General features: G+C 37.0%; 2 protein-coding genes across 2 annotated transcripts; both read right to left on the bottom strand.

The window, feature by feature from the left end:
- Positions 1–6,391: 6,391 nt before the first annotated feature.
- Positions 6,392–7,324, bottom strand: LOC131488817 (olfactory receptor 5W2-like). The gene has a single exon (XM_058690659.1). It carries the CDS (start codon positions 7,322–7,324, stop codon positions 6,392–6,394), a length of 933 nt encoding a protein of 310 aa, XP_058546642.1.
- A 6,189-nt stretch (positions 7,325–13,513) lies between these two features.
- On the bottom strand, positions 13,514–14,458 carry LOC131488818 (olfactory receptor-like protein OLF1). Its single transcript, XM_058690660.1, has one exon. It carries the CDS (start codon positions 14,456–14,458, stop codon positions 13,514–13,516), a length of 945 nt encoding a protein of 314 aa, XP_058546643.1.
- Between the last annotated feature and the right edge of the window lie 4,278 nt (positions 14,459–18,736).

Raw genomic sequence — 18,736 nt, forward strand, 5'->3', positions numbered from 1 at the left:
ATTAACAACCTTCTCATACGGATGCAGACATGGGCATCTGGAGTCTCACAGATACTAGGCTTTTCTGGATGCAATACCCTCGCTCTCGATAGATTCCTGACGACAGCATCAGGAAATAAATCTCTCTCCAGAAATCATTCTCATGGCTAATCTCAGGGAATGCTAAAGTGTGTTTACCCTAAAGTCTCATTTGGAAATGAACAAAACCGGGGATGACAGATTTCCAGGATTCTAAGCAACTTCAAGGTCCTCTAAGTTGGTTCTCTAATGCATCAGGATTCCAGCCTGTGTGATTGATGGCTGAAGGCAGCATATAAGGAGGGTCACCAGATGGAAGCGTGGTCTGTAATTTATATTAAGCTGAACTCTTGAACATCGCTGACATTGGTGTGATGAGAAAGTAATGTGGAAGGTGGCTGCATTGCAGGATTCCAGAGAGCAAATACATAATAAGAAAATCAGTGGCCTCTGAATTTGTGCACTGTGGTAGCCGCAGGGGATGCTCTCTTTAGTGGCCATGTTCTGAGTGACATTTTACAACATGCTAATCAAGACAGGACACCTAAATATCACAGCTTGCTATGCATTCATTGAATATCTACTGTTGATAAATGTCTCCAGATAATGTATAATAATCATGCACATCAGCTGTATTTTCTGAGCTTTAATGCAGTTCATTTAATTGCTCCTAAACCAGTAAATGCAAAACTTGAGGAGGAAAGAAACTAAGATGTGTTAGGCATATACTAGCTTATGTTCTTGAGTAGTCCGGTACTTTCCTGTTTAATCAGAAACTTTATCTGGGACTTAGCAGGGGCACAGGATTTCTTCTGCTTTTTTTTTTTTTTCTCTTATTAGTGTATTGTTTTTGTTTCTTGCTTTCTATAAAGCTAGAACTCTCCACAATGAAATTAGTATACTTTTAAATTTGGAAAAATTATTCTCAGTGACAATTTTTGATGCTTTCATATATTCCTTTGTCATTCTTTGTGTGATGGTCCCAGTACTAAGGTAACAAAAGTATTCATGTGGGAGATACTGTTGAGGCAAGGCTCAAACCATGTAACTAATTGCTACTAATTGCCCACCAGTTAAAATTAAGAAACAGATTCATTTTTGTTACCCAAGATATTTTCTGCCATTGTTTACTTCCTTGGTACTTATTCAGAGGATGTGGAATTGTCCTCAGTCCTTTCTTCTGATTCTTTTCGAATTAATTGTTCCCTCAGATGCTCCCCTGTGTAGAGGGATGTGAAAATCCCACAGGTTCCATTTTGTTCAACCAGGACCTAACTTTAGCCTCTAAAACAGGGTTTCTCCTCAAGACCATGTAAACTAACTTCCCTTCACTCTCCTCCTTCCCATGATTTAAATATGAGCTTGTATAGCCACATTATTATAACTTAGGTACCCTAATGGATCTTGGTTTTCTTAAAAATGGAGTTATAAAGGGACACCTGGGTGGCTCAGTTGGTTAAGCATCAGACTCTTGATTTTGGCTCAGGTCACGATCTCCCTTGTCGTGAGTTCCAGCCCTGTGTTGGGCTCTGTGCTGCCAGTGTTGAGTCTGCTTAGGATTCTCTCTCTCCTTCTCTTTCTGCCCCTCCCTCACTCTCTCTCTCTCTCTCTCTCTCAAAATAAATAAACTTAAAAACAACTAGTTAAATTGTTTTTAAAAGAATAGAGTTACAGGGGCGCCTGGGTGGCTCAGTCAGTTCAGCGTCCCGCTTTAGCTCAGGTCATCATCTCACGGTTCATGGGTTTGAGCCCCGCATCGAGCTCTGTGCTGACATCTCAGAGCCTGGATCCTGCTTCGGATTCTGTGCCTCCCTCTCTCTCTGCCCCTCCCCCCATTTTCTCTCTCTCTCTAATATAAAATAAAGCATAAAAATTTAAAAAAAGAGAAAGAGTTATAAATAACTGAAAAAAGAATGTTTTTAGGAGAAATTCTATACATCAATTATAGGCAAGCAAGAAAAATTTATGTATAATTAGGGGTTTCTGGATCACCCTGGTGATACTCAAGTAGTAGGAGGTAGGCAACCATCTACCTAGAAGATCACCTTCTTCAGAAAATAGTTGTCTGTCCTGTCACATTGAGTATTATGACAAAGGGTTCCTGGCATGATGATGGAACCAAAGTACACTGAGTTTCCCTGCTGCTGGAGGAAAGACTAGAAGTTCCTGCAGGTGGATAAAGGCGTTCTGCAAGCAAGTCAGAACTTTTAATAACGTGAGGGGCGCCTGGGTGGCTAAGTCGGTTAAGCGTCTGACTTCCACTCAGGTCACGATCTCGCCGTGGGTGAGTTCGAGCCCCGCGTCGGGCTCTGGGCTGATGGCTCAGAGCCTGGAGCCTGCTTCCGATTCTGTGTCTCCCTCTCTCTCTGTCCCTCCCCCGTTCATGCTCTGTCTCTCTCTGTCTCAAAAATAAATAAACGTTAAAAAAATTAAAAAAAAAAGAATTTTTAATAACGTGAAGAATGTGTATTGAGATATTCTATGACATACGGGCACTACATCAATTTTACAGATATATTAAGAACACATACTGTGTACAAGGAACTGTTAGGTTAAACAACCTAGGTTGTTAACCTAGGTTAAGCAACGCTGAGGTTGCTTACCATACAGTAGAAAATATACTATGTGTTTGGGAAATATATTTAGAGTATAATCTACTTATAGAAACTTTCTCAGGATGTATACTGCAGTTATTTTCAGAAACAAAAATTTCCTTCACTCCAAAGGAGAACGTTACTAGCGTCTGTAGAAATCGTCCCAAGAACCACAGCAAGGTGACCTCTAGTGAGCTAGGTTAGTTTTAAGTTCTTAAAGTATACACAGCTTTTACACGTTTTTTTACCTTGCTCATTTCGCGGAGCAGTATGTTTGTGAAATTTCTCCGTGTTGTAGCACATGGAAGCAGTGAGTTCACTTCCCTGCTGTGTCGTTTTCCAGTGTGCTAACATGTCATGAAATAATTTATTTCTTCTAGAGCAGGAGTCAGCAAGCTATAGCGCAAAGTTTGTTTGGACTTGAGACACTTCCTATTTATATATGGTCGAGGATTGTTTTGGCAATACACGGACAATCCTAAGGGACTGTGACTAAGAATTTATGGCCTGCAAACCCTAAAATATGCCGCATTTAACACTTTAAGAAAAATTTTTGTTAACTCTTGTCCTGTTGTGTTGATCTAAGTTGTTTTCAGTTTGATGCTAATGATAATAATGCAATGAGGAATATTTGCACACATGTCTTGGGCAGACATACTCACTCATTTCACCTCAGCATAAATCTGGGAATAGAGTTTTTAGGTCATAAGACATTTATATGGCCAACACAAGCAGACATAAGCATACGGTTTTGCAAAGTAAAATGCCAATTCTGCTTTCTACTGTCAGTGTGTAAGAGCTACGATTGTTCCATATCGTCATCGATACTTGGCATTTCAATTGTTTACATATTTTGCTGTTCTATATGTGAATCAGAATATACTACATTTACATATTCATTTTTATTTTCTTGAATACCAATGAAGTTGGATACCCACTCTCTGAAGTGTCTAGGAAATTCTGAATTTGCGTAACTGGCCACTAAAAAGGGTCACACTGACAAATACTTGGCCCTCTGAAATTGGTATTATCTACCTGGCTTCAAATTTAGGGAGATGTAACCCAAAATTAGTTGAGTCAGTCAATTCTATTTTTGGAATTCCATTTCTGGGGTGTAGAAGTTCCTATTTCTTCGTTCACACCCACTAAATCTGAGAAAACAGTTAATATGTAGATCAAATCAGTCTTCAGATACTGGAAAATATGGTGGCTGTCCTAAGGGAGCAATGCTGGTTAATCAGATTGCATATTAAAATTCTCTAATTTTAAGTAACAATCCACTCACGCTCTCTTTTTTTGGACTTAAATATTTTAAGCAATGTTTTCTTCCATGCTGCTGCTCTTAATTTTAAAAGTGCCTGTGTTCATTGAGAAAATATGGTACAGATGAAAACCTTTCAAACCTTTTATTAATAAATAAATTTCTTCACAGTTTTTCTTTTCCAGCATGACACCCAGTGACAGGTCACAGGATTCCACAAATGCCCTCTGAAAAAGGAGAGGGATTGTTTTTTCCACTGTAAAATGTTTGCTCACAAAACTATTTAAAAGTAGCAGCTACAAAATCTAAGAAATTCAGTGGTTTTTAGCTTCAACAATTGTAATGGATAATTAAGAGTGTCTTTGGGTCTGATATGGTTCTTTAAATATAAGAATATTCCCATGCTATTTCAACAAGTTGTTTTAGTCATTAGAAATTAAAACAGAGAAAGTTCAAATACACCAATATCAAGAACATACACACATAAATGCTCTTTATTTCTAGTGTAACTAATATGTAGGTGTTTACAGACTCATTATCTTGGTATCCACAATCATTTTATGTACTTCTTTAAAAGTTATAGAAAACAAAATATAATGTAATATAATGTAATATAATATAATAATAATATAATATAATATAATATAATATAATATAATATATAACATAACAGTATAATAATAAATTGCATATATATATGTATATATATAGATATTCTGGCTACATACTTTACAGTTATATAATTGTGTTACTAATTTGTAATAAACATTCAAAAATGTTGCCTGGTGTTTTTAATACCATTTAATTTTTTTTTTTTCCATTTTGTGTCCCATACAGTAAGCAGGTACTTTGGATAATACAAACAAAATGTTCAAATTTTTTTTTTAAATTTTTTAATGCCTATTTATTTTTGAGAGAGAGAGACAGTGTGATTGGGAGAGGGGCAGAGAGAGAGGGAGACAGGGAATCTGAAGCAGTCTCCAGGCTCTGATCTGTCAGCACAGACCCCAGAATGGGGCTCCAACTCATGAACCATGAGATCATGACCTGAGCTGAAGTCAGACACTTAACTGACTGGGCCTCCCAGGTACCACCCACGTGCCCCCAAAGTGTTCAATTCTTGACAAAGAATGCTCCCAACCACATATTAGAAACAGTTATTTAATAAATGGAACGATATTAAAACAGTGTTTCAGGGAGAGGTTTTACTATGTATTACAAAAAGGGACATTTATCCAGGACAGAGAAGAGAAAAGGAAGGAAGGAAATTTCCCTGGAGGATTGGTAGAGGAGCTGATTTTTGATAATTACGCACAATGATGCCCAAAGCCCTTTCCGCTGTTCTTTATAACCTAACCATTTTGACTCCTTTTCTTCTCCCCCACTTTCTTGGGATCAAATTGACATATAACATTGGGAATTTTTAAAAAGGTACAAGGTGGGTTTTGATATATGTCTACTTGGTGAAATCATCATTGCTATAATGTTAATAAACACATTCGTTGCCTTACATAGTTACCAATTTTATATCGTGTTGAGAACGTTTAAGAACAAATTCTTAGCAAATTTCAATTATGCAATACAGTATTGTTAATTGTAGTCACCATACTGCACACTATGTCCCCCAAAACTTATTCAGCTTATCACAGAAAGTTTGTACTATCTGACCAACGTGTCCCCATTTTGCCCACTCCCCAAGCTCCTGGCAACCACTGTTCTACTCTCTGCTTTTATGAGTCCAGCTTTTTTAGATTCCACAAACAAGTGAGATCATATAATATTTATCTTTCTCTGTCTGACTTATTTCACTCGGCATAATGCCCTCAAGGTCCATCCATGTTTTGGCAACCACAACTTCTTTACTTTGAAAAGTCATGACTTGGCCACCTCAAGACCTCTCTAACTGTCAGATACACTCCCTACTATCTTTACTTCTCCAGGATCCAACTTGCATCTTTTGAGATCTTTTGAAACTCAATATCTCCAGCCAATGAAGCCTATCTTTTATACTAGATTTAGACATTTTCTGTGGATAAAGCCCCCTGTTTTTTACTTCATGATGAATTTGAAAGTTATGAATTATTTGGTGTTTAGTTAAGTAATGTTGGTTACCTTGAGTAGATAACAAGATTCGTTAGTATAGAAACTACTGGATATGCCATGGGATACAAAGCACTTAAATACCCAAGTTCACTTAGTAAGCACACACTCAATCTAAGTATAATAAATTAATGTTTGAATGAATGAAAGAATGAACAAATAAAAATCTGGCAAAATGAGAAAAGTGCGAAAAGTTTTCCACAAAGAAGGAGTACCGTATACAAAATCTAGATGCAGAATAAAGTATGATATATATAAGGAACTGCAATATTATTGTGATAGGGCTTCAAAACAAACTCATTTTATTCAATTAAAGTTTTCGAGACAACTTTATTTCTCTTCTGTTATGCAATATAATTTTATATAAACTATAACCACAAAGTGTGTGTGTGTGTGTGTGTGTGTGTGCATGTGATATTTAAAACCATCTTTTAATTTTTATTTTTTTCAGGGTCTCTTTCACATCTTTGTTCCTCAGGCTGTAAATCAGTGGGTTTAACATGGGAATCACAAGGGTGTAAAACAAGGAGGTCATTTTGTCTTGATCAAGAGAGTAGGAAGAACTTGGCCGGAAATACATGAAGAGAATGGTTCCCTGGAAAATTGCAATAGCAGTTAAGTGGGAGGTGCAGGTGGAGAAAGCTTTGAACCTCCCCTCAACAGAGTGGATCTTCAGGATGGATAGGATTATATAACAATAAGAGACAAGGACTACTGAAATGGTGCTCAGTTCAATGAAGCCAAAAATGGTGAATATTGCTAATTCATTGAGTTGTGTATCTGTGCACGAAAGCAATAGGAGAGGAGGTACATCACAGAAGAAATGATCAATCTCCTTTGATCCACAGAAACATAACCGAAATGTTAGTGTCGTGTGTATCAAAGCATCTGCCGTTGCCAGCACGTAAACCCCGGCCATGAGCAGGAAGCACACTCTGCTGGACATGTTGACCGTGTAGAGCAAGGGGTTGCTAACGGCTTTGTACCGATCAAAGGCCATCACCGCCAGCAGTAGGCACTCGGAATCAGCAAACGTACAGAAGACCAAGAATTGCAGAGCACAGCCAACGAAAGGGATTGATGGGTTTTTGGCTAGAAGGTCTACCAACATTTTGGGCCCAACTGCTGTGGAATAACAGAGGTCACAGAAAGAGAGGTGGCTAAGGAAAAAGTACATTGGTGTGTTCAGCTGAGAATTCATTCTAATTAGAATAATCATTCCGAGGTTTGCAAAAAGATTAATGAGATAAATAACAAGAAACATTGTAAATAGGGTTGCTTTCATCCCAGGGTTATTGGTAATTCCCAAGAAAATGAAATCACTCAAGGATGAACAATTTCCTCCATCCATTCTTCTATATCCTTGTCTAAACTTTTGAGAACATGACCAAGATGATGATAGATACACATGTAACTCTTCCGACAGCCACAAAATACCTGTAAGGCAGAACACAATTTCTTCCCTCAATTGTCTTTTATACTCATAAAATTACTTGGTCAATTCTTTAAAGAGGCATCGCTACCTCTATGACAATAATAAAAATATCTACGATAGGTGGTTAAGAAACTTTGATATAAATCTAGATGTCATTTAGGGCACCTGGGTGGCTCAGTCCGTTAGGTGTCCAACTCTGGATTTCAGCTCAGTTTCTCACGGTTTGCAAGTTCATGCCCCACATTGTGAAGAGCACTGTCAGTGCACAGTCGGCTTGGGCTTCTCTCTCTCTTTCTCTGCCCCTCCCCCTGCTATCTCTCTCTCTCTCTCTCTCTCACTCTCAAAATAAGCAAGTAAATAAATAAATAAATAAATAAACTGTATAAATCTAGATGTCATTTATGAGGGATGCAACTTTCAACAAGCTCTTTAATTCCTCCAAATATCACCTTCCTTTTATCAAGGATGATATTTGGGTGAATTGATATCTCATTCATCTTCAAAATAACCTGAAGAAGCACCAATATTAGGCCATAAGATGGAGGACTAAGCCTTTTCTCTGCTTGAAAGTATTCCATGGACACACACACAAAATGAGTATATTTATTCTATTCTTTAAAAAAAACATGATCGGCTTAAAAGATTTTTTTATATTAGTTTTTAGAAACAATGAGCATATCACACTAATAACAATGAAAATAATTATATTACTGATCCCGGGGTGAGTTGTCTTCAGTGTTTGCTAGGACAAGGAGTAAGAATTACTGACTTTTTTCAGGAAATGTATTATTGCTTTGCCAAAATACTCATTACCTGTTTGTGGAGTGGTCTGATGCGAAGGAGGAGTCTCTTAACCAAAGAAAAGGGGAAAAAAAAAAGTTAACACATACATTTGCATGTCTTTGGATTTTGAATGCACTTTTATATTAAAAACCGAAAGTAAGATGAAGAATGATAAACGCTTCTGAGTGATACAGGTTCTCTTCCTTGTGTGTGTATTTATGTGTGTGTCATGTATTTGCATGTGTATATATGTCTCTCTCGTACATAAGAATAGAAAGTGGACAATGGACTTGCTCTTCAGACTGAAATAAATATGGCATGTGGTTCACATGGAGATGCGTTTGTGTATGTTGTTATTTGTAAAGTGGTGCCTACATTATTTTTAAGTAAAACCAAAAAAAAAAAACTGCTTAAATTCATGTATATACTTACCCAGCAATAACAGTAATAGAAGCTTTCCTGTAAACCAACATCCAAATAAAATAATTAAAAAGTTATATTGTGAATACTAAGCTCAGACAGATTCAGTTTTGAGAAGAAAATATTTTTGTCCATTAAACTGCAGAGTTTATTTCATTGAGTAAGCAGGCAAAAAGATGCTTTTTTTAAAAAAGAACTTTTTTTCTTAAAAATTTAAGTTTTTAACCCTATATTCTTTAAATTACAACCTAAAAGCCTACCTGAGATGAGCAGGTCTTTGGTGGTTGAACAATAGGCAGCGGGCATTTTATTTTAGCAGGTGCATTTGGGACTTAAATCTGTAGCTACTACCCTTAGGCTTTGATGTTAGGCAAACATATCATTAATTATATTCCTGGTTCTGTATATTCCCTCTGTGAATTCGGAAACAACTGTAGCAAAGGCTGAACTTTAATGCTTCACTACTGTTGATCTCTGCCAGGAAGAAAACCCCAAATTATTTTTATAGTATGCTTCAGCTTCTCAGAATTTGCATCATTCTTCTCCAGTCAAAGAGGAAATCTAATAAAACCCAAGTAAACCCCTCCTTAATCATTTCTAGCTCCTTTTGATTGTTCATTTTGTTTCTTCCATATTTGAAATATTCTCCTTCCCACTGTATTGAGGCATATTAGCATAATTTGATAACATTTTCTTTTTATTGAAATATAATTGATCGTTGTAAAATTCAGCCTTTCAAAGAATGCAGTTCTTTGGTTTTTAACATGTTTTCAGGGCTGTTCAGCCATCACCACTACCTAACGCCAGACCTGTGAGAAACCCATACCTGTTAATTGCCACAGCCCTTGCCCTCTCTCCCAGCTCCCAGAACACTAATCCACTTTCCACTCTGCCCACTCCGGACATCTCAAATAAACAACATCGATTGTGTTGTGTTGAAATGGGCTTCTTTCCTCCAGCCTAATGTTTTTAAGGATCATCCATGTTGGTGCGTGATTCAGAATTTTGTTTCATTTTATGACTGAATAATACTTCACTGTCTGGATATAATACATTAGTTGATTCATTCATCAGTTGGATGCACTTTATGGATATAATACATTGGTTGATTCATTCATAAGTTGGATGGACATTTTGGGTTGTTTCCGCGTTTTGGCTATTGCGAACAACGATGCTAAAAATATTCTTGTCCATGGTACTTGGCTTGCCGGGCTGCTTTCCTCAGGGAGCCTGGTCTTCTTCCCATCCCCTGACCACATGCAAGTCACCATTTCATTGACTTTAGGATTCCATCACATTCTCTACACTTAGTACATTCTTTACTAAATTCTGTTCCTTTTATTCATATGAAAATTCATCTACTACATTTGAGACTTCAGGAATAAGACCAGTGTTTGTATTTGTGTTCTAAACTATCTAGTATAGGGATTTGCAAAAGTCATGGCTTTCTAAATATTTATTGTTGGGTGTTTCTGGCTATTTAAAATGGAAGGTTAAGTGAAAATATTAGTAATATACTAGATTTGGGTTTGGGGATTTTTTCTATTAATATACCTGCTATGTACAAGGATAATGCATCTAAGGAAATTCACATAGATGCTGATAATTCTAAAAAAGCAGAGAAAAAGATGTAGCCCTTCTCTTATTATTCCTAATGGTCCATTAACAAAAACTTTGCTTCCTTCCTTTGTAATTTTAGGGTCTTTGTTCTTTGTTTAAAAAGAAAAAAAGTAATTCTTCCAATGGTAACACAAATTAGTTCCATTGAACCAAATGCCAAGACAGCTATCTGGTCACTTAAGACCCTCATGCTCCTTAGTGAACAGGCAAAAGGGGTTTCTCTACCAGTTGGGGTGATTGTTCCTGAATATAAAGGGAACATGTGATGTTTACTATAGAGCTAAGGTAGCAGGGAGTGTTCCTGGAATGCATGAGAGCCTCCGGGGCACCTTTTAGAATGCTCAAATCCATTATTAGAATGTTGATAGAAAACCATAACGGTCCCAAATAGAACTAGCAATGATATCTATACTTGAGGGATATAGGTTTGGGCCACTTTACAAGGCAAGAAAGCAAGACAACAGGGTGCTTGTTGAAGTTAAGGGGAATTTGGAGGAGGTTGCAGAGAAAAGGAAATTCTATGTTTGAACGATGATCATGTGGCCAGTAATGAAAGCAACACCGTAGGAGTTATGATTGTGTTTTCCTTTTGTTTCGAGGTAAATATGTTAACTAATATTCCCACCTCGCCTATTCCCCTACTTCCTTCCATAAGATAGCGTGAGAAGGTTTAGACTTCTATCTCAAAATTTTCACAAGTTATAGGCTGTCAAAGGTGTGTGACTTAGCTAGAAGAACCCTAGGTCACCCCCGTAAGGATAAAATGGCACATGAAACTTTGTGTAGCCTCTTTTTTCTTTCAGTTGTATGAGTGAATCTGTTAAAAGCAAGCATGTGTTTGCTGTTGTCTTATTTGAAAGCTGAATGTGATTATAAGAAAGTCCCTGAATGGCATGCTGAAAAGCAGTGGATTATTTGGGATCAGTGTGTCAGTGTGTCTATAGATGCATTTTCTAAATTGTTTCAATGCTGTTTCAGGTTGGAATTGGTACAAAATAGGAATTTACATGAGGGTTGGGCATAAATCTCCTGTTTCCATAATGTTTACAGTGGTTCTGTTTTTAATACCGAAATGATGATTAAGCAGCTTCAGTAATAGCACAAGGACCACATAGACTTCAGCAAAAACCACAGAGGAAGGCTTAGCTAAATGGGTTGCCATGGAAAGTTTGACAATTCCGGGTCTGAAATATAAATTCAGGCCTTGCTATCATACAGTCTTGGGGATTTAGCAGGTGGCCTATGGGTAATGAAATACTGTATGTTACCAGTAGGAAAAGCAATGTAGGCCATCTAGAAAGCTCAGCAATTAACAGCAGCTCTGGGGACCTTGAAAACATACTGATACCCTGTATTTTTAGTTATTCCTTTACTTGGAAACTGTTAAATTTTCTCATAAGTGGCATAATGTTTGGTGATATAACTGTTGAGCACCAAAACATAGTGATGTAGGAAAAATAAGATTTTCACAGGCATCTGGATATGTAATATTGTGCTGTAGACATATCATTAATAGATAGTTGCATACGTTTGTTTTAAGTAAGCTCTATGTCCAGCATGGAACCCAACGTGGGACCCAAGATCCTCACAACCCTGAGATCAAGACCTGAGCTAAGATCAAGAGTCAGACATGTAACTGACTGAGTCACCCAGGTGCCCCAGATATTTGCATATGTTAAGTGTTTAGTGAACATGAAAAGCCATTGAGATATATTTATCTAATACTGCTTTTTGTGATTCTCTATAGCCTTGGCCAAGTAATCCTTGGCTAAGGAAATATAAACTTAATATTAGAGTATGGTGGTGGGTATGTAGCTGTGAGTGACTGTGCTCTCTTTTTAGCAAATAAAACAACAGACATGCTCAAGAGAAGCATTGTTGGTCAGAAATCTAAAGAAACGATTCTTAGAGGAATTTAAAACTGAGAATGATTTGGGCTGGATCTTGTGGACTTTCACAACAAAGAGTACATGGGTTTAAATGTACTTATAAACTTTAATATTTCTGAGTCAAAGCTTATAAATATTTATTATGTAGAGAAAAAATAATAAAAATAACATACAGAAAAAAAAAACCACATCAGCTACTGAAATACATTTTGCATGATACATGCCTCCAATTTCAGCCTTCAAACATCCCACCAGGGCATATGGGTTGATCTCCCAAAAGGATACAGGTGATATATATTGGAGAGCCAATTCTGTTTTTGAGAAGACAGAGAAAGATGTTTCTTCCATACCTCTAGTAATACTTTGGTGTATAAAAAAGAAAAATATAGGAAGACAAAAAGTTTGCCTTGCAGTAACCTATATTCTTCAAAGTGCTACTTAGAAAAAATTTTCAAATTACTTTGGAGTAGAATGGGGGTAGATTAGCAGCGTATTATTGAACTGAACTTAAGAAAGTGTACTTGATTTTGTATTAATGCTTCTATGACATCCCTGCCTCTCACCATCTCATCATAAAGTGTACATTTGAATTAACGTTAGCTATAATACAAATATTTATAATTAACACCTGTCAAGTACTTAAAAATTACAGGTGTTATTCACAGCATTTGCTCAGTTATTCATCCAACAATCACTGACATGCATACTTTATTCTCCCCATTTTTCAGATAAGTTAACAGGCATAGAAAATGAATGAACTTGGGGCACCTGGGTGGCTCAGTTGGTTAGGCCCCCTGCTCTTGACTTCGGGTGAGGTCGTGATCTCATGGTTGGTGAGTTTGAGCCCCACATCAGGCTTTGCACTGGCAGCACAAGCCTTCTTGGGGTCTCTCTCTCTCTCCCTCTCTCTCTCTGCCCTTTCCCTACTCAGACTTTCTCTGTCTCTCTCAAAATAAATAAATAAACTTAAAAAAAAAGAAAATGAAGTAACTTGTTCAAAATGCCTCTCACTAGCCAAGTACAGAGCTTCCATATGAACCAATAGAATCTGGCCTCCTTCTTCATCCAGTAATCTATCATATAAATGAGATATATTACAGACACACATGCGCGCACACTCACTTTTCTTAGGTATTTACTATATCCCTTAAGACAGCCTGATAAAACACATTTTAGTATTAATTCCAAGCTAGCGATCATTGAACAGTAGTCTATTCTTTAGCAGCAATTTTGAAACTTCTAAATGTTTTCTTACATCGTGGGTTATGATTTAAATTTGGCTGTATGAAAAACAAATGTTTGATAAAAATCCCTTGTGTATCTGCTGGTACATGTGTTGCAGGTTCCCAGAGTTTGTAACTGGGGATTTAGATGAATCTCCGAACTTTATAGCTCACGAGGCATCTACCTTTAATCGTACAGCTCTCTTAGCAGCATCTTTGACATCTTTATTTCTCAAACTATAAATCAGTGGATTCAGCACTGGGATGATGATGGTGTAGAACACGGAGATAATTTTATCAGTATTAGGAGAATATAGATAGCTGGGCCGTGAGTAAATGAAGAGGAGAGTCCCCTGATAGATGGCCACTGAAGTCAGGTGAGAGGCACATGTGGAAAAGGTTTTCTTCCTCCCACTGGAAGAACGGATCTTTAAGACTGAGCGAAGGATGAAAAAGTAGGAGATGATGATGACGATGAAACAGATAATTTCCACTGAGCTGCCATATGTAGAGAGAAGCCACTCATTAACTGATGTGTCTGTGCAAGATAACTTAAGCAGTGGGGGGAGGTCACAGAAAAAATGATTAATGACATTTTTATCACAGTATTTCAGAATAAATGCAAAGGACGTATGAACCAGGGAACTCAGGTTGCCTCCAATGTAGGACAAGACAATCAACCATATACAGATGTCCCGAGACATCACAACCATATACAGTAAAGGGTTACAGATGGCGACGTAGCGATCATATGCCATGGCAGCCAAGATAAAGGATTCTGTATCGGCAAAAGCACAGAAAAAATAAAACTGGAGGGCACAGCCATAAAAAGAGATAGATTTGTTCTCTGAGAGGAAATTGATGAGCATTTTGGGAACGATGACTGAGGAGTAACAGAGGTCTGCAAAGGATAAGTTGCTAAGGAAAAAATACATGGGGGTTTGAAGGTGAGAATCAGTCCTGATTAATATCATCAGTCCAACATTCCCTGTTAAAATCATACCATACAGTGTCAGAAACATGAGGAATAGGACAATCTGCAGTTCAGGGCGGGTCGGAAACCCTAAAAGAATAAACTCAGTCACCAAAGTGTAGTTTCCATCTATCAATTCCATATTCTGTGTTGTTTTCTTCCTACAGGAATTCTAATGTCCTAAAATGGTATATCGATGGAAAGAGAAAAACAGATATAATTACAAGGTTATTTGATTGTTTCCATGAATAAAGAAACAAACAAGCAAATAAAGAACCAAACCCAAACTCCCTTTCAAAAATAAACCCTGAGAAATATATTTCAGGATTTAGTAGCTATCACATTCCATGGTTGCTAGTTTTATCGTATTTGCTTGATTGTTGATGAGTTCTTCCATTGGATAGTTGGCTTCTGCATGTAAGGATCTGGTTTTGCTTACTTTTTTTGTACTCAAGGATAGCACAATAGCTGTGTAGAGGATTAAAGAAGTAATGGATTAATGGACTAATGATGATATGAAGAGGAGAAAAATATCCATATTCTTAAACATCAGTTTGACTTTAGAGTCTGCCTTAGAATGGTAACTATAGACCAATTAGCATTTTCTGTCCAGGATTTAATAGACAGGGGTATGCTATACTGTTGAGAGAGCAGATACAGTGGTGTTATGAAACATATGCTGGCTAATTTTTTTAATGTAAAGTCAAAGTGATAATAATAAAAGGGGAAAAATGCCAGTAAACATCAGTTCTGAGTATATTTTTGACAGGAAAGAGTTTAGGGTAATTCCACAAATCCCATCAAGATACTAAACCAAAATGATTAAACAAATCATTTCTTCAGCTTTAGCATTTATTAGAATACTTGGCTTCTAGAAAAGGCCTGATGAATATTAGCTGACTAAGTGGATAAAGTGGGGAAAAATTTAGTAGTAGGTTGATTTCTAATTAAATAATATTATACTATATGGCCTTCTCACACATTATATGTTCCGTGCAAGCAAAAATAGTCACCTCCCTTTTATTTTTATGCTAGCCTAATTCAGGATGCTGCGTCTAAAAATTACGTCAATACTTGCTTCTGGGGTCTCTGAATTTTTCCAGAAGTAGAAAAAAATAAACTTGAACTTGAAGTACAAAAAGTTTTATCTTAATCTTAGAGTGTGTATTTGAAAATATATAAAACAAGCAAGCAGTTTTCGGTGAACTATGGTAGTGTTACCAAAAAGGGAACAAAATTGTTTTGTATTGTTTTCTCATTTATGTAAAACATATTCTATCAGTGACAATGGTGTGAGCTTCATTTGTTTAGGTCATCGAATCATTCAAACACTGTAAGACACAGGCACGGAGAAGCCTGAGAGAGACTGAAGGGTTAATATACTGTCATGTTATTACCTCAGAGTGTGAATGAGATGAAGGACTATAATGGGATATGATTAATGTATTCTTTTGTCTGTTTTCAAATTCATCAAGATATATGGAAAGGGTAAGATTTTATTTCAGGGTTGGAAAGAATTTGATTAGAATCTCATATTGGCCCCATGTGAGCTGTGACCTAGTGCAATTGTCTATGTCTATGTCTATGTCTATGTCTATGTCTATGTCTATGTCTATGTCTATATGTATGTCTATGTCTATATCTATATCTATATCTATATCATCTATCTATATCATCTATACTGTAAAGATGACAAGTATATCACAAGGTTGTTGCATGTATTAGAAAAATTTGTCCGTCTCTGAATCTATCATCATCATCTATCATCATCTATCTATCTATCATTTATCTGCTTATTTACCTTTCTATGTGGTCACAGTTTAGAGAGACTGACACATGGTATATAAAGAGCAAAGATTAGTGTTAATTTCTCTATTGTTCTCTTCCATCCTTGGCTTATAAGCAGTGCCAAGTGGCAAGGTCTTACTAATAACGACTATCATTTATACAATGGTTACTACATGCAATGCAACAGTCTAAACACTTTATATATAATTGGTCACACACACCATTTACTAACAAAATCACAATGCAGTTACCCTCACTGCGGTCTTTCTTTTGCAGGTGAGGAAGCTAAAGCACACGTGATCAGGGCTTGACAGGTAAGATGTGATGGAAACAAGATTGGATCCCAAGCTTCTGACTCCCAAGCCTTGGCTCTCTACAGAGCTGCATACTTTTTTTTAAAATCATTTTTTGTAATGTTTATTTATTTTTGAGAGAGAGAGAGAGAGAGAGAGAGAGAGAGAGAGAGAGAGAGAAGGCTTGAGTGAGAGCGGGAGACACAGAATCAGAAGCCGGCTCCAGGCTCTGAGCTGTCAGCACAGATCCCGACAGGGGGATCAAACTGACGAATTGTGGAATCAAGACCTGAGCCAAAGTCGAACCCTTAACCAACTCAGACACCCAGGTGCCCCTCTACAAAGCTGCATTCTTATTAATTCCATATTTTGGATAAGAACACTGAGGTTTAGAGTAATACACCATGTCATTCAGCTACTCATTTATAGGCGTAGCTCAAGTCTGGGTGTGTCCCAAGCCAAAGCTCATGACAGCCACCATGAAGGTGGTTGGAATATTAAGGGGGGTGGCCACTGTAAGACAGGCTGAGGTGCCGAGGGTTGCTGAAAAGGGGAATAAATTCTCACATGTTTACAGAAAAAGCAGGGCATATGTTTTGAGAGCTTCCAATTGGTCATCATTTCCATTAAAAAAAAAAAGAGAACAGCATGAATGAGGGTAAAGGTAGGAAAAGATAGTGAAAGTTAGATTCTTGCTTCAAAAGGTAATGAGCACAAAGATTGAATCAAAATACTGTGATTCACTAAATTATTTCCAAATCTATAACAAAACTATCTTGGTATAGACAATAAATTTATTCAGGGGCTCCTGGGTAGCTCAGTCAGTTAAGTGAGCTAAATCAACTTTTGATTTAGGCTTAGGTCATTATCTCACAGTTCATGTGATCAAGCTTGGTGCTGACAGTACAGGGCCTGTTGGGATTCTCTCTCTCTCTTTCTCTTTCTGCCCCTCCCCCACTTGCTCTCTCTCTCTCTCTCTCCAAAGGAATAAACATTAAAAAAAAAAGAAAAGAAATTAATTCAATCTATCAGGTAGCAGCCAAGCTTCTGTTCTCTTATCGGTAACAAAAAAGCTTATTTAAACCAAAAAGTGTTTTAGATGCCTGGAGAAGCTATATAAGCAATAAGGACCCAAGATACATTACGTAATAGATTACCTTGTGGGTCTAACACTAATGGATGAATGTGGTCTCTGAACCATTTAGACGCAATTCTGTGGTTCTTGCTCTCAGAAACTCAAAAGCCTGTCTTTTCTCTATTAAAGCACAGAAACCACTTACCAAGGAAGGAACTGTTTTCCAATAACCTGCATCGATAATTTTTCCAGAAGCACCAATGACTTTTACATGCATTCTCATGTCATTGGGGACCTCATAAATGAAGGATTCCAAATGTGCTCATTTCCAAGGGGCACCTAGAGAATAATTAACAAGTCATGGCCATTGTGAGTCATGTTTCTAAAAACCCATGGGTAGTTATAACAGATATTCTGGTAGTGTTAATTTGAATAGGCAGTTTTTACTCTCAGTTATATTGGGGTTGTCTGTACTGACACTTGGAATCCCAAAGCATCCTCTATTGTGGAGGTTCTTTGGAAATAATTCAAATATTTGTGAATGTTAACTATAACCATTTAATTTTTTTTCCAAAAACCCCATGGAAGCTCAAACATTGTTGCTTATTATTATCAGTGCTGAAAACTGATAATTATCTTTCTCCTGTCATCAGAAGCTGAGCACAGTAGAGGTTTCTGTACATCTTGGTAGATGGAAGGACTCCTAGGTGAGTATCTTGTGCTGAAAGCATCAAAAATGACAGAACCGTTCCAGTTAAGAAGTGCAAGCTTTCATCAGCTAATTAGTCTTACATACAGAGTATCTGACAGTTTTACTAAAACAATGATATTTAAGGGCTAGTCATAGTTAGTGGAGCTCCACTAATTATATTATAAACTACATTTTTTTTCACAGTATAAAATGGGTTTATAAATGACTCCTACATTTGCAGAATCTTTAAGGGAATCTTGTTAAAACTTGTATCCAATGCCAAGATCTACTTCTTATTCAGGACTGAAAAATGGTCACACAACTTCAGTTTAATTGTTTATAAGGGCCAGAGTTTCACATTTTCAATTCACTGTGGATGTTCTAACAGTTAAATATTTCTCCATTATAGTGAACTCAGATCTGAATTTATTTTTCCTCTTTGTTTGCAGTGTGATCCTCCTATCTATATGTAAACCATACTGAAATTATTTTGTGATTGTGGACAGTTTAGTGGCAGGTGTGATGGACTGCGGAATAACAATTTAAGCAAAAATGGAAGTCATTTTAGCATAA

The sequence above is a fragment of the Neofelis nebulosa genome, chromosome 10 (assembly GCF_028018385.1).
Source record: "Neofelis nebulosa isolate mNeoNeb1 chromosome 10, mNeoNeb1.pri, whole genome shotgun sequence".
NCBI classification, from domain to species: Eukaryota; Metazoa; Chordata; class Mammalia; order Carnivora; family Felidae; genus Neofelis; species Neofelis nebulosa.

Bases quoted from the DNA above. Each gene is read 5' to 3' on its own strand.
- LOC131488817 (XM_058690659.1), bottom strand. From the start codon at position 7,324: ATGGATGGAGGAAATTGTTCATCCTTGAGTGATTTCATTTTCTTGGGA.
- LOC131488818 (XM_058690660.1), bottom strand. From the start codon at position 14,458: ATGGAATTGATAGATGGAAACTACACTTTGGTGACTGAGTTTATTCTT.